A 17,362-nucleotide genomic window follows, 5' to 3' on the forward strand; every position below is an offset into this window, starting at 1 on the left:
AAAAAAAAAAAAAAAAAAAAAAAGAAAAAAATGCTGAAATAAGATTTGGAATAAACCAAATCTGAAATTTCTAGTACTAGAGAAAACAAATCTTAAAAAAAAAACTGAACTTGAAAAAAAAGATGCTCCACGGCTCGTGATCTTGTCACCTAGATCTAAGCCTAGAACTTTAACTTTAAAAATTACAACTCAATTGCATAAATCATAAACATAAAAGGTTGAATAGGAATAAAAGAGTGCTGGCATTAATTGACATAAAAAACTATTACAAAAGTGATTAAAGCAAAAATAGAGAAGAACTAAAACTAAAGAGTGATAGAGGGAGAGAGAGAGAAGAAAACTAAGCATAAATTATAAAATAAACTAAGGGGAATAATAGAATAGGAGGGGGGAGGAAGGGGCTTTTATAGGGTTTTTTTCTTGCCTCCTTCCTTCTACAAGTTTTCTTTAAGAAAAGAAGAAAATAAAATAAAATTAAATCTTGGTAAAAATCCTCATTCTCTGAGATATTGTGTGAGGAAAGAGAGAATCTGTTTCCGTAATTAACAAATTCTATTCTTTCCTTACAATATTCACCAATATCTTACAATCTTGATTAAATTGGAAAGGAATCTCTGCATAGTATCTTCAAGATCTTGTGAGGTGGCAAGGAGAGAAAATAATCTTCAGGATTTTGTAGGAGAGAGGATGTGGTACTAATGAGTGGGTCCCACCTTTGGACTAGTTCTTGATTCACTTTAAGCACTTTCTCTTGTAGACTTGGAAACTAAAAAAAACAAGAAAAATAAAAGTACTATCCAAAGTGGGGCAAAATGTACACTTATATCCCTAAGATTTCACACATTATTGTGCTCATCAATTTGTTTTATTTGTTTTTTTTTTTTTTTTTTTGAGCTTGCTGAAGGATGAAGTCTTACTTTGACTTTTGGCTAATGATCATACCATTCGGTTGTTTGATGTATGAAAATAAAAGTTTTGACTAAGGTACCCATTTTGAACGTATAAAAACCCTATTAAGAAGAAAGAAATAAGCCTATGTCTTGAGATGGGACTTTCTTTTGAAAAATAAGAGACCCCTGTTTTATGGTGTTGGACCATATGTAAGTCTGTGTGTTCCTTGTACTTTTGATTTGGAGTTGAGACCTTCTTTTTAATTTGGCATGGGTTGACAAATGCACAATTTTAAATGAAATGTGATGTGGTATAAAGAAGAATAAGAGTTGATTCCTTTGGAACTATACAGGGCATTGCGCCTCCAGAAGCGTGGTGTCTTGATCGAAATTCCTTGGGAGGAAACGTCTTAAGGAACTCTAGCATCACTGTCTTTGTAGGCATATGCAAAAAGCGAAGCTATATAGTAACTTGGGTGTCTGGTGTTTGCTCCACTATGTCATCCAGGCCAAAAGTAGTGGAGTAGAATAGAGTTTAAGCGAAAAAAAGGAGAAAAAAATGTGCAAATGTCATTAATGCTTACTAATATGTTTTGGTAAAAAACACTCCAACGCCTTAGTCATTGGTTCCCTATATCTTCACAAGTGGTTTTGCCTTACGATAAGGATGTTTTGGAAGAGACGAGGTGAGTTCCAAATTAAGAAATATGCTAGTGCCTGGACTTGATCAAGGGTAATAAAAGTTCAAGTGTGGGGGTCCCTTGTAAGAAAAATTATCTTTGCTCTGGATCGGTATGAGCCTTACCTTTAGCCAAGGTTGGGATTTATTTATTTTGAATTTTGGGTGTATATTCACTGCAAACACCCACGAGACACAACTCATCCACTAGGGTAACTTAGGGGTTTAAAGGCTTGTTGCACGTGCTAAATACAACCGTGATTCCTACGAAAGTGAGTTAGGCTTTTTCTTTTATTTATTTATTTTGCTCGAGGACGAGCAAAAGTCAAGTATGGGGGAATTTGATGGGCACAATAATGTGTGAAATCTTAGGGATATAAGTGTACATTTTGCCTCACTTTGGATAGTACTACTTTTATTTTTCTTGTTTTTTTTAGTTGCCAAGTCTATAAGAGAAAGTGCTTAAAGTGAATCAAGAACAAGTCCAAAGGTGGAACCCACTCATTGGTACCACATCCTCTCTCCTACAAAATCCTGAAGATTATTTTCTCTCCTTGCCACCTCACAAGATCTTGAAGATGCTATGCAGAGATTCCTTTCTGATTTAATCAAGATTGCAAGCTATTAGTGAATATTGTAAGGAAAGAATAGAATTTGTTAATTATGGAAACAGATTCTCTTTTTCCTCACACAATATCTCAAAGAATGAGGATTTTTACCAAGATTTAATTTTATTTTATTTTTTTTCTTTTCTTAAAGAAGACTTGTAGAAGGAAGGAGGCAAGAAAAAAACCCTATAAAAGCCCCTTCCTCCCCCCTCCTATTTTATTATTTTCCTTAGTTTATTTTATAGTTTATGCTTAGTTTTCTTCTCTCTCCCTCTCTTACTCTTTAGTTTTAGTTTTTCTCTATTTTTGCTATAATCACTTTTGTTATAGTTTTTTATGTCAATTAATGCAAGCACTCTTTTATTCCTATTCAATCTTTTATGTTTATGATTTATGCAATTGAGTTGTAATTTTTAAAGTTATAGTTCTAGGCTTAGATCTAGGTGACAAGATCACGAGCCGTGGAGCATCTTTTTTTTTCAAATTCAGTTTTTTTTTTTTAAGATTTGTTTTCTCTAGTATTAGAAATTTCAGATTTGGTTTATTCCAGATCTGGTTTTTAGTACTGGTAGTATCTCAAATCACCCAAACTTTCAAGTTCAAGCATTGATTCAAGCAAGTAGGCTCCTTCAGTAGTCTTCTCTCCCCCCTCTCATTCCCTCTTGTGACTACCCTTTCTTTCTTAATTTAAGATTTTAATTTCAGTCGTTACATTATTGCTATCCCTTTCCCCCAAGGTTCATGGCTAGTGTATGTGTTGGCTTTGCCCCTCCTAGCCATAGAACCATCAATTTATTGTTTTTATTTTAATTGTCTCCCTTTCCCTAAAGCCAAGTAGAGTAACCCTTGTAAGAGTGACTCTCTGGTCAAGTAGAGAAGATCATATTATGATGCATCCCCCGGGCTAAGTAGAGAAACCTACTTGTGAGTCTCTCTCTAGCTTTCTCCCCTTTCTTTTACTTTATTTTTATTTCAATATTTTTTTTCTTTTATTTATTTATTTTTTTTTAATTACGTGGGTTATTTATTTTTAGTTATTTATTTATTTAATTTTAATTGCGTGGCTTGCGTCTTTAAATTCTTAGATGACGAATGGTTAGGACGTTATTTTAGATACCTATGTTTAGGACGGTAATTAGAATTAGATCACAACCATTAATCGGTTCACTTTCGCATTATTAAAAGAAATAAAAAAATAAAATGGCTGCTCTCCCTATGTTCGACCCGTAGCTACACTGATCCGTACGCTTGCGGTTACATTTTAAATCCCAACAACCAGCGAGAAAAAAGTCTCTCCTCTCAAGCAGATGAGAAATCTCTTAGATTTTCCTTGTGGTATGGTTTCCTTTTCTCAGATTTGTACCAAAGAGTTTGTGGTATGTTACACAAGTTGGGGGAGATAGATGTATGGGAGAGAATATTGCTCGGGCTGTATACCCAGGTGTAGGGTTCAAGTTGATGTTAATAAGACACTGGTTAAATTCCTAGCTAAAAAGCAGCTAGCTTATATCAGTTACAAGTCTTAGGAAGAACTGTAAGAGAGTGAAAAAAATCATGAATGGAACTTGGTGCTAGAACTGTTACCAACTTTTGAAGCCTTTATATTGGGCAGTAATCTTATTCTACCAAAACAAAAGGAAGATTAAAGAGATCTAGGTCATGTGTAGTACGAGAGAGGGAGAGGAAGAGCTAGGCCTTCTTATCTTTCCCTCCTCTCCCCCCCCCCTTTTAATAGCCTATGATGTAGGAGGTGCTGGGATGTTGGATAGCTGGAGGTCTAAATTCTGAGGGAGGACAGGATGGTTCAGTTCTTTGGGGTGTTTTTGGGGAAATTTGAGGTGTAGAGTTTCTGGGAGTATGTTTTCCCTATTATTGTTTTTCCTGGATCTTGTGGGTTATCCTTTTCTAGCTATCTTGATATTTTTCATAGCTTTATCTTTATTTATTTTTTAATGAAAATCTGTCACCAAAAAAAAAAATAAAAAGAGGGGAAAACCTTGTATCCATCTTCATTGTGTTAAATATAGATGGAATGTTAAGGCCTAAGTTTTCCTAGATGGGAATCTGGAAAGGTTCTCTCGACAAGCATCTAGTTCTGTCACGTGGAGGGTGACTGGCAACTAAACTGTTGCATATATAGGAAATGGTCTCGACTGACATGAGTCGAGTTTTAGACTCAAATTTAATCATATATTTATTTGCATATTTTCTTGTAATTTCAGATGTTCATTTATTTTCATGCACCCTCTTTGTACTTTGTAGTCTTGAATTTTTCAACCTCCATTTTGCCACTTGGCCAACTTGACACATGTGTAGGGACCTTGGGGTTTAATAGTCCATAAAATTTCATCTCCATAACTAGGTGCACATCTGGAGAACCTATCTAGACGAGCCAGTGTAGAAACACTGCTCTAATTGTTGTTAATCTCTTTCATCCTGATACCAAAAGCTACCAAGTAAGCGCAATTAGTTTGAAGACATGGCTGATAACAGTAGCTAGTCTCCATGGACATCTTTAAGCAGAAGTTTAACTTTTTAGAACTAAAGGTAATTAGATCGGAAGGTGATAAAGTGAATAAAAACTCTGAGTTAGGTTATAAGCAGAAGTCATTTGATATTTAAGTTTGTAGGGAGGGGTTGTTAGGATTTTTATAGTTTAGATTATAAATTTGAGAAAAAAAAAAAAAGATGTAACAAGAAAAAAAGTTACAAGATAGGTTTATATGGTTTAGCACTTATTGCGTTATTGGCATAAAGAAACCTTGTGAACTAATTAGCGCACAAGATTACCTTCTTCAAGTAAAGAGAATTTCGCACTCACACCATAATCGATAGGCTTCACCACCTCTGGAAAAGATAGTTAACCAAAATTAAGCATTCTTTGTTCTGTTCAGAAGAGACCCAATAGGCCATATCCATGGTGGGAAAAAATCAATCCCAAAACATCAATCTCTAATTACAAAGAAAGAAACAAAACAATCCCTCCACGCGCGTGCGCACATACACACACACACACAAAAATGAGACCAGACAGCAAAGCAACCAACATACTAGTTGTACATAGTAAAAGGATCTAACACAGAAACTCAAAAAGGAATTCTACAACCAAAAAATAAGATAAAGCAAACACCTGACAGACAAAGACAGAACCAGGTCTGCTTCAGTCATCACCATCTATATCAACGAATATTTGAATAAACTGACTTCTTTCAGCACACAGCTTCACCAAATTCCAAATGTCCTGCTGCTGCTCAGGAGAAACCAACATGGATCCTTAAATGGAACTCTGTTAGTTGATTGAACTGTATTTCTTAATTAGAAATGATGACAGTACATAGATATATATAGTGTCATTCAAGTGGCAAGAAACAAATCCTAGGTTAACTGTACATGTGATTAGTTACAAGTGGTTAGCCATATAACAACCATAACAGCCTTACGGTGGTTTATCTCTATCAGGCCCCCTCAAGTGAACCGGGGGTGTGCCCATGGTGAGCTTGCCTTTGAGTAGCTGAAACCGAAGACTAGGTAGGCTTTTAGTAAGAATATCGGCCACTTGGTCAATGGTTGTCACATAACGAACAACCAATTGGCGAGTTGCAACCATCTCACGCACAAAATGAAAATCAATTTCAATATGTTTCGTGTGAGAGTGAAAAACTGGATTTGTAGACAAATACGTAGCCCCAACATTATCACATCAAATGATTGGCGAGGTAGGAAGATAAACACCCAGCTCACAAAGTAATGAGCGCAGCCAAACAAGTTCAGTGGCAGCAGCAGCCACGGCACGATACTCAGCCTCAGTAGAGGAGCGAGAGACCGTTCGCTGCTTGCGAGAAGACCAAGAAACAAGATGGGACCCCAGAAAAATACTGTACCCCATTTTAGAGCGACGGTCATCGGGGCAGCCAGCCCAGTCAGTGTCGGAGTAGGCTGTAAGTGTCAAGTCAGAACCAGAACGGAAGAGTAAACCATCACCAAGTGAGTGCTTAACATAGCGAAAAATTCGTTTGACAGCAGACCAGTGGACATCGGTTGGACGATACATGAACTGAGCAACTTTATTGATGGCAAAACTCAGGTCTGGTCTGGTAATAGTCAAATATTGGAGAGCCCCAACAACCCGACGATACTGACTAGCATCAGAGAGAGCAGTACCAGAGAATGCACTAAGAGACCCAGCCGAGAGGGGTGTTGAAATGGGTTTGGCATTTTCCACACCAGAATTATGGAGAAGATCAGATGCATACTTGTGTTGACTAAGGAACACACCTTCTGCCGTGTGAGAAACATCAATTCCCAAAAAGTAATGTAATGGGCCCAAATCCTTAAGAGAAAAGTCAGTGGAAAGAGCTTTGATGAGAGCAGAGATAGCTGCAGAATTGTTCCCTATAATGATTTAGTCATCTACGTAGACAAGAAAGTAGATTGTAATGGCAGCCTGACAATAGACAAAAAGGGACGTATCGGTTTTTGAAGACTGAAAGCCATGGCCAAGAAGAAAAGAGCTCAGCTTAGTGTACCACGCATGCGGTGCTTGTTCAAGCTCGTAGAGCGACTTGTGAAGAAGACACACTGCATTTGGATTGGCAACATCAACAAATCCAGGCGGCTGAACCATATACACGAGTTCATCAAGCGTGCCATGTAAGAAAGTGTGTTGCACATCTAATTGGCGAAGTGGCCAGTTGTTACGGACAGCAAGGGACAAGACAACCCGAATGGTAGCTGGCTTAATTACGAGACTAAATGTATCAGTGAAATCGATGCCGGGAGGCTAATGAAAACCTTTGGCAACATGACGCGCTTTGTAGCGCTCGATGGTGCCATCAGACTGCTTCTTTAAACGAAATACCCACTTGCACCCAACAACATTTTGAGATGGAGAAGATGGAACCAGTGACCATATTTTATTATGTAGAAGGGCATTGAACTCCTCTTGTATAGCCGCATGCCAAGGAGCCAGCTTCACTGCTTGGGAATAGCATGTAGGTTCAACACAGTCTGAGGCTGGATGCTTAGTAGCCAATAGATTTAGCTTGGCTGGTGGGCGTAATACACCTGTCTGAGACCTAGTAATCATAGGATGAGTCCGAGCTGGAACTGGTGCTATAGGTTCAACATCTGTATCAGCCGCTGGGAGCACCAAGGGATCATGGGAACTGGGAATGAGAGGTAAAGAGACAGGTGGGCTGAGCTCAGATGAACCAGGGGGCGCTGGAATGCAAGCGGTTGGGCCAGGCATTGAGCATGAAGCTGGGCCAGGTATGGAACATGGAGCTGGGTTAGGTGTTAAGCATGGTGCTGGGCCAGGTGTTGAGCATGGAGCTGGGCCAAGCGTTGAGCATGGAGCTAAGCTAGGCGTTGGGCATGGAGCTAGGCCTGAACATGCAGGTTCAATCACGAAAGTAGGTATATCAGAATAGGCTGTTAGGCACCCAGATATACGAGGCCAATGAGAACGATCTGATGTAGAGCATGTGGGCTGGGTCACAGGTCCACAGGAATAGGGATGTAAGTTGGGAGGGGGGTGATAATACCATGAGTCCTTATCAGGAATTGAAGTAACATCAGAGGAGGAAAAGAAAGAGGAAGAAGGAAATACGGTTTCTGCAAAACGAACATGTCTAGAAATATAGAGTTTATTAGTGTTGGGATCGAGACACTTGTACCCCTTATGAGTTAAGGAGTATCCTAGAAAAATGCAAGGGGTGGAGCATGGATCGAGCTTATGCTGGGAATACGGGTGCAGCCATGGATAGCAAAGCCACCCAAAGGTGCGCAAGAAGTCATAATCTGGTGAGGTGTGAAATAGGTGCTCAAATGGGCTTAGAAAACCAGTGGTGGAGGATGGCATCCTATTGATCAAGTAGACTGCTGTAAGAAAGGCACAAGTCCAGAATTTGATGCATAAATGGGCATGAAAAAGTAGCATGAGCCCGGTTTCAACAATGTGCCGGTGTTTCCTTTCGGCAGCCCCATTTTGGGCTTGGGTATGGGGGCATGACAGCTGGTGAGATATACCATGCAGGGATAAAAATGGATCCAACTTATGAAATTCCCCACCCCCATCAGATTATAGTGACTTAATTTTGCACCCAAAGAAGGTTTCAACATATGCTTTGAATTTTATGAAAACAGAATGAACATCTGATTTAACAGAAAGATGATACAACCAGTTGTACCTACTAAAATCGTCAAGAAACACCACATAGTATTTAAAACCATCATGAGAAACAATAGGAGCTCCTCCCCATAGATCACAATGAATAAACTCCAAAGGAGCATAACTAATTGAGAAGGAGGGCTGAAAAGGTAACCTATGAGTTTTTAAGCGATGACATACATCACAAGGTGTTATAGATTTATTTGAAGCAGGTATATAGAATTTATTGAGAACAGTGTGAACCACTTTAAGAGACGGATGTCCAAGACGATGGTGCCAAGCATCCAATGGAACACAAGTGCAAGCCAAAGCAGTGGAGTAAGAAGCGCCAGAAACAATCAATGGCAGAGAGTATAGGCCATTGTTACTCTGGCCTTGGAATAATGTCTCCCTCGTCTGTGAATCCTTAATAAGAAAACAGTGAGAGTGAAATTCAAAGAAAACAGAGTTCTCTAATGTAAACCGGTGTACAGAGAACAAATTTCTATGAATAGCTGGAACACACAGTATATTTGAGTCATTGAAGCAGCCATTTGAAGATTGAAAGAGAGAAGAACTAGTATGAGAAATCGGCAAACCTTGCCCATTGCCGACAATGATTTGGTCAGGGCCAGAGTATGGTCACTGATTGCTAGATTACTAAGATCTGCGGTTAAATGATTATTAGAACCTGAATCAAGTAACCATGAAGAAAAGAAACAAGGGGAAGAGGAAGTGATACCTAAGAATGCATGATTGAACCTTTGGGGGCATTGAGAGGCCAAATGCCCATTGCTGTTGCAGATCTGTCGGTAGTCCCTTGGTTGATTTGTAAATGAGGAAGAGGATCCACAGTCATTACTAGAGGAAAAACCTTTGTTAGGGCCAAAGTCTTGAAGCTGATTAGAGTTAGCCCTTGTGCGGTATAAATCTTGAACCGGAGATTGACGGTAATGTTGCTCTGCCATAGCCAGATTCTGATTTTGGTTATGATAACCAGAAGATCGAGATGCACCACGAACATAGTGACCTCGGTGATTGAAGCGAGATCTGGATCGATTACCAGTGGAGCGATATCCACGGTTGTGTTGATATCTAGTGGAGCCACCAGTTATAGCATTCGTAGTTTGGATTGATGCAGAAGCATCAGGAGAGATAGATCTCAAGAAACTCTCATGGCTGAGGAGAAGACCTGTGAGCTCAACAAATGTAATTGGATCAGGATGAAGACAAATGCTCGTGGCAAAATCCTTGTAATCTGTCCCTACTCTGGGAAGTGTAGCAAGGACAAGGTCTTCATTAGCCACTGGCTGGTCAATGGCAGCCAAGGTATCCGCAGTTGATTGAATCGAAAGCAGGTAATCAGAAACGCTGTTGGAGTTCTTCTGAAGACGAGATAACCGATCCTTCGGATCTAGGATGCGTGTGCGAGGCAATGGAGCAAATACAGAGCAAGAATGAGCTAAGCCTCACGAGTCGTCGAAGCACGAACAACATGAGAGCGGTCTCAGACAGCGAGGAAATGATCCAACTGAGGATCAACTGATCCTGACGATCCCAGAGGGGAACTGATGTAGGAGAATGAGTTTCAGATGGCCGTGGAGTAGAACCATCGATGAAACCCAGTAGATTGTATCCTTTGACAAGAGGAAGAAACTGGGTGTTCCAGAGCAAGTAATTAGTGGAGTTTAGTTTCAAAGAAAGTTGGGGAGAGACATTTGGAGTGATTGGAGTGGAAATGGAAGTAGAGTTAGAGACAGCGCTATTAAACGGAGATGCTGCCATGGAAGCACAGTCAAGAACTCAGAGAGTTGCAGAGAGATGGAAAGGAAAAAAAAAAAAGAAAAAAAGAAATTAGGGCTCGGTGGAGCAATTTTGCTTTGATACCATGATTGAACTGTATTTCTTAATTATAAATGATGACAGTACATATATATATATATATATATATAGTGTCATACAAGTGGCAAGAAACAAATCCTAGGTGGCCAACTGTACATGTGATTAGTTACAAGTGGTTAGCCATATAACAACCATAACAGCCTCACGGTGGTTTATCTCTATCATTAGTAAGATTGCTTTCTACAATGCAATAAGCTTGAGCTTGATCATCTTATCTTTGGCACATGCTGTGTACTTTATAGCCCTTACACACCTTATGGTCAATCATTTTGGTGAGAAAATGTGGGTCTTATTTCAGATCATGCTTAATCACGAGATTCCTCAGACTTTTCTTTGAAATTATGTAGATGACATAAATGTGGAGTTCTCCTTACTAGCTTTGCAGAAGGAAGAGATTGATTCTTCTAAGCAAGTACTGCTTGTGTGGATGCTACAGGCGTATGGATTTCTGAGAATTTGGAATGTTTTAAAAATAGAACTCGTGCTGGTATACTATTGTGAACTGATAACAGGGTGAGAGCCCAAAATGAAATTCTCTATCTATAGATTGATATTAACAAAGACTGATTATTTCGAGCCTTATGGGTTGATGGGATGATTCAATTACAACTTTTTTGGAGACTCTCTTGTGTCATAATAAGAAGCATACATTTGGCATCCATAAGGAGTATCATTCAAGTAGGTGCTAAGATTTTTATGGGGGATGATTTAACAAAGTGTGGATTCAACTGACACTCTTATTTGGGATGAATGCTTCCTTGTGATCTTTAGATTTTTAGTGGTGCGTTGCTTTCATCTCCTTTGCTTTTGGTTTTGATGGGAACTTATTCCCTTTGTTTCTATAATAAACTTGTGGCTATTTGTCAGATAAATCCTGTGTTGGAGTAGTTTTGTCTAAAGAAAAAAAAAAAGAAAAAAAATCTCATGTATTGGCATATCTCTTATTTATTTATTTATTTATTTATTTTTATGTTTATTGACTTCAATTTTAATGGTTTATAAGTTTAATTATTTTCCCTATTTTTAATTAGGGTAGTTATCTATGTAAAAATAGAAGGTGATGTTTTCAAAAATCATACGACAAATCTGAGCCTCCATTTTTTTTTTTATTTATTTATTTTACATAAACCGTTTGTTCTCACTACCACTTAGAGTTGGGAGTGCATAGTAATGTCTAGAGTACTGGTATACATGCATGAACATACATGGGATGTGTGCCAAAACTAAAGGGGGTATTTGATTGAATTAGACTTTGAAATTTGACATGTGGATAATCTAAACCATTTCCTCTCTATCCAACAGCCTAAATGGACATATCATCTGTCCATATAGCAGAATAGATGTTTGTGAAATTTGAAAAAATAACAGACCTTTGTGACCATGATAGGTCTCCTTTTAATTTATGTAAATATTTAATATTTTTCTTAACCATATAGAATTTACAAATTGTAAGTAGAGAATGAAGTGTTCAGTGCATCCTTTTATCTTTGACAGTGTTTAACTTCTTAAAAAACTATTATTCTAAGAGTTCCCTCAAAAGTGGAAAAACAGTTTGATTATCATATTGACAATATTTAACTTCTTAATTTCAAAGCCCTCAAGCTTACTCACCTTGACTTTGCTGACGATAACATGATTTTCTCTAAGGCCGACCCCTTATCTATTATGTCCTCCTTCACCTCTTTGAAAATCTGTCTGGCCTCCATGTTGACCTCCTTGAATCCCATCTTTTTTTATCTGAGGCCTCTGATGCCCTAAATTTTTCCCTTCTTGATTTAATGAGGTTCACTTGGGCTCCCTCCCTGTCAGATACCTTGGCCTCCCCCTCATCACTTCTAGGCGCACTTCCCACCATTGCATCCCTATGCTGGACCTTGTCTATAAAAGATTCCAGCTTTGGGAAGGTAAGCTCCACTCCTGTGTTGGCCGCTTGAACTCATTAGATCCATTCTCCAATCTTGTTCTATCCATTGGTCCGGGGTCTTCGAGCTTCCCTATCCACTATCAAGGTTGTGGAATCCCTTATGTGTACCTTCCTTTGGAAAGGAGTTTACACCACTAGATTCCTCCATTCTATTACTTGGCCCTCCATTTGCCTAAAATGGGGTCTCAGTCTACGTAGAATCTATGATGTCAATTCTGTGGGAATCCTCAAGCTTATCTGGAAGCTTGTTTCTAAAAAAAATAACATTTGGGTTTCTTGGGTCCATTCCTTCCTCCTTCGAAAAGACTCCCTTTGGACTGTGGCCCCCCACTCTGATGCCTCTTGGATTTGGTATAAGATCCTTAGTCTTTTTCCTATTGCTCTCATGGCCATCCACTCCTTTATTTTCAATGGTAACTCCACCCCCCTTTGGCTTGACAACTGGAATCCCTCAGAAGTTCTCCACTTTGTGGTGGGAGCTAGATCAGTCTACTCCTTTGGCTTGGATATAGATTCTCCTGTTGCCTTCCATCATCTTTAATGAGTGTTGGGCCCCTCCCTACTCTTCCCCTCCTCTCACGGACATCTGGTCTTCTCTACCCCCTCTCCCCTGGCCACTGTGGTAGGGAGGATAAAGTAATTTAGTCCCTTCGGCCTCTTGCATTTTTGGCTCCTCCCAGCTTGGAACTTTGTCTAGTCTCGTAGTCTTCCCACCCAAGGATTAAAGTATTGTTATCAGTTGCCGTATCGGTTGGCTAAATTTAAGATACATATCGGAAGGTATCATATCTTATTGGGGATATGCTAAGATATGATAAAGATCAAGGATTTAAGTATTGGTTGCCGTATCGGTCGACTAAATTTGAGATACGTATCGGATGGGTATTTATCGTATTAGAGATACTTTAAACCATGTTCCCACCCCCTGACATAAGATTGTTTTTAAGCCTATATCCCACCCATAGTTTCACCAATTGGGTAGCCCTCTCTAACTGCCTCCCTTCCCAGTCCTTCCTCCTTTATCAGAACATCTAAGTGTTCCTTGCCTGTTGTCTTTGCTGGAATTGAACTAAAGACCCTGACCATACTTTTCTTAGTTGCCCCTTCTCTTCCACTGTCTGGAAAAGAGTCCTTAATAGCTACTGGATTGGTAGGAGAAGATCCTGCCCTTTCAAAGGGACTGGATTTGGGTTGATATGATCTTTGTTGGGACCTCTATCTGTGATACCATTGGAAAGCTTTCCTTCTGTGCCACCATCAACCACATCTGGATAGAGTAAAATCTTTGAAGATAGACCTCCAACTCCCTCTCTTTTGATAAGATTTAAAATGCCATCTTTTTTTATGTTAGCTCCAAACTCAGTTTGCTCACCCACCACTCTAGTAGGGACTACCCAAGGAACATGCTCACTATTGTGTCTTTGGGTCTCACCCCCCTTTAATGGGTTTCCAGCCATGTTTTTCTTCCTCTTTTATTGTTTTTTTATGTTGTTCCCTTTAGGGTGCCTGTATATTCCACCCCCGCTTTTTCTCCTTGGTAATAAATTTTGGGGGATGGAAGGCCTCAAGGATAACTGATGTGTGACTATTCTCACAACAATGAATAGACCAAGAAAAAAGGCATGGGGACTTATGAACTTGCATATGCTTAGTTGTGTACCTGTTTTTTTTTTTATTTGACCTACACAACAAGTTGTGATCTCTTTGCCCTATGATGTCGCTAATAATCTACATGTCCAGGGTAAAGGAGGAAAACATGTGATAATTGAGGGAGATCCCATTAAATTTTTTGCCTTTATGGGGGAAGCAGTGAAGCATGGAGTCTTCAGGAATTCTACAGTAATTGAGTAGGATTTTTTGTTGTTAAGGTTTTGACATTGAATTTTTTAGATGGCACCCTTGGTTCTTTATTCAACCTTGTTTGCAATGTACTTTATCCTGTTATGTGGACAAATTATAGGAGAGGGTTCTCTGAACAAGTTGGGTATGCTACACCCTCTCACATTGTTTTTTTAAACCATTGTTTCTCTCTCTCTTAAAAAAAAAAAAAAAAAAAAAAAAAGAAAAAGAAAAAGAGCAACCCAGTGCACGAGGCTCCCACTACTGCAGGGTCCGGGAGGGGCAAGTGTACAAAGCCTTATCCCCTGCTTCGCTAAAGAGGCTGTTTTCAAGTTTTGAACCTGTGACCAACATGTTGCAATAGTGCAACTTAACCATTGTGCCACAGGCTCACCCACTCTCTCTCTTTAAAATAATCAATAAAATGATACATGTGAGGAGGCATAGTGTACGCCTTAGTCCCAGAGAACCTTTCTCTAGATTTATATAGTTATTCAAAAAAGGCTCTTTTCTCAGAAATACAAAATTATTCTAGTGCTAGGAAGTAAGAAGAATGACCTGACAAAATGAGGAATTTTTTTTGTTAAGGTTATAAATATTTACGCAGTATTTACCATCTCACAAAATTAAAATTTTTTTTGTGTGCATAATTTATCTTTTTAATTCTTTGGTTGGCAGTCATGGGTTAGAAAGAAGCTTTTTGTGCACTTCGTGTTGGATCCAATTCTTGCCGGTGGATCATCAGCTGTTGTTTCATTCACTGCTCGATATGGTTGTTTGGTCCATATAGAAAATGTAAATATCAATACTTTGGTAAACATTGATATTATTTAATATCTTTCGTATTTCATGAAATTTTTTTCCTTTATTATTATTCAGGTTGAACGGTTAGATATTGGAGCTTTGGTTTCTATAAGGGGCATCAGTCGAGTCAGAATTGTAAATTTTGTACAAGTAAGTGATCAATAAATATGATGTCATTATTTTAGTTGTGAATTACTTATCCTCCTGGAGATTAACTTCTGTAACTGTTAATGTAGTATCCATTAAGATAAATAATAAAGCAAATTTTTTGTGGGTGGCCATGTTGATAAGGTAATTATGGATTGGCGCACCTAGTTTGCCACTTGGAAGATTGATGTGGCAATTCTGACGGTTGGATATCTAGGAAATGGTCTGGACTAACCACGTATCAAATTCAATCATATACCCTCCCATCTATCAGCACACACCTTTAGGCAGTCCAAGCATTGTGTAACACCTTTTCAGCAGTTCTGGTTTTTTCGATATTATTCTTTTTTTATTTTTGCCATTTCCAATTATGCTTAGGTTGGAATTTGGCAAATGAGCAAGGGACCTTGGTTCCAGTCTCATCTGACTCGCCACATGTCAGAAATAGGTGCCTGTCCATAGATTCCTTAGGGATGTTGTCCATAAGATCCGATCCCAAAGGATGGTCATTTTCTTACTAGCTACTTGTTCATCTCTTGTTCATTAAAGCATAAGATTTTATTTTTCTGTTCTGGTCTATTCTGATAGGAAGAAGTAAGAAATGAGAAAGGGGTAACAACAGTTCACAACGTTTGTCTATTTATATAATATTAATTTGTTTTATGTGCCTAATAAAGAAGAATATCAATGCATCGCAGAAGAAATTTTTGAGTTAGCCCTACAATTGACGTTGGAAGTGTTTAAGAGAGAGGGGAAAGACAAACATTACAAGTGAGAAAATGCAGTTAGTGCACCTGATATACCAAACAATACATTGTCCAAACAAACTAGAGATGATTTGGCTGGTAACGTTAGGATCACGGCCTATAATATATATATATATATATATATAGAAAGAGAGAGAGAGAGAGAATCTGGATACTTATTTTTCAGTGGTTGATTAAGGTAAGCTAACCAGTCAACCAAAATAATCGAAGGATTGAAGATGCAGGCAGAATGATAGAAAATAGATGTCAGGGTTGCTATAGTATAGCGATGAACATTCATATGCGTAAGATTGCCCCATTCTCCATTGTTGATAAACCTGAAATGGTTTGTTAATGTTAGATAAATTTTCATATCATTAGCAAAATGAGTTAAAGAAATTAGCTTAGCAAATATGAGTAACAAAAATTATTTTCTGATTTCTAGGAAAACAACATGATGGGAAACACACATTTGACAAGCAGATGAATAATATGGAAGAAATACTACATTAGAAGTGGATTTGCCTAGATGGAGGAAGACATGTTAAAATTATGTGAGGGACCTAACTGTTTCCAATATGTGACTCTTCTTTCTTCCAACAGAAACCATGTTGTTGTGGGTGAATAGGACAAGTCCTCTGATATTGCAGTCCTTGCAGTTGTCAGGTGGTCTGAGATTTATATAAAAAGATATCTCACCCCCCCCCCCAAAAAAAAAAAAAAATATATATATATATATATATATATACATATATAGTAAGTTTTTAACACATAGAGGCATTGATGGATTTTCAACCATGGATTGAATGATCATACAATAGGTAAAAATTTCACCTGCAGTATATCTTTAAAGAAAAAGTGCAATTTTATGGAAAATGTCAAATTTGGATTACTTCATTTTGATAGATCCAGATTTTAAGAGGCTCTTATTCTAAGTACTTACCGGGGCATGCAACTTTGATATCATAATGAAATCTTTGTCCTGGTGGATTGGATCCCCCCTGGAAAAAAAGTAAATAAATATTGTGTGGGCATGCCATTGTGTGGAGGAAAAATTAATATAATTATACAAACACATATAATTAAATTTATTTTTGGTTTTAATCTCATTTTAAAGGCAATTTTTATTTTGTTTTTAAATTTCAGGCAGAACCCTACTTGACAGGTGTTGTTGTGCCAAAGCATGATAATTCTGTGGACTACGATAGTGACATGAACTTCGAAGTTTTACAGCTAAAGGAAGCTCTTTACAGTTTGAATAGCTTGCAAATCAAATTAAAGGTAAAAATTTTGTACCTTTCTCTGTTGTTTATTATCATGTATGTGATTGTATCTGTTGGATTGAGGGATTGCTTATCACCTAAATATATGCCAGATAAGTAACAAATAATCTGTATGGTCTAGGCAGGTTTTTCCCCAACACTTATTTGAAGTATTATTTGACCAACCACAATGATAACATTGGCGAGAATCTGTTTTCCTCTGCCTCCCCTGAACCTCTGCCATGAGTTCTACCAACACCTCCTTTACCAGGGCCACTAGTTGCACTAGTAGTTCAGACCTGGGCTTTGTAGCAGTCCTAGATGGTATCACTAGCCAGTAATTAGCCATAAACCAAATTGTTGTCAGAATTTAAACTAGTTAAAGGTCTAGCAACATTAAATTCTTCATATTG

General features: G+C 38.3%; 1 protein-coding gene across 3 annotated transcripts in view; it reads left to right on the forward strand.

Annotated features, from left to right (window-relative positions):
* Positions 1-17,362, forward strand: part of LOC122083447 — a 41,380-nt gene that overhangs the window by 9,540 nt on the left and 14,478 nt on the right. For 2 of the 3 annotated variants that reach the window (XR_006141655.1, XM_042651257.1), the window contains exons 3-5: positions 14,669-14,785; positions 14,870-14,944; positions 16,834-16,968. Coding sequence is in view for 2 of the 3 variants with exons in the window: in XM_042651257.1 (XP_042507191.1) it covers positions 14,669-14,785; positions 14,870-14,944; positions 16,834-16,968 (327 nt within the window). In the remaining variant the exon portion in view is untranslated. The remainder of the gene's footprint in view (positions 1-14,668; positions 14,786-14,869; positions 14,945-16,833; positions 16,969-17,362) is intronic. The other variant, XM_042651259.1, reaches the window with a different exon arrangement.

Source organism: Macadamia integrifolia, chromosome 7 (assembly GCF_013358625.1).
Source record: "Macadamia integrifolia cultivar HAES 741 chromosome 7, SCU_Mint_v3, whole genome shotgun sequence".
Classification (NCBI taxonomy): domain Eukaryota; kingdom Viridiplantae; phylum Streptophyta; class Magnoliopsida; order Proteales; family Proteaceae; genus Macadamia; species Macadamia integrifolia.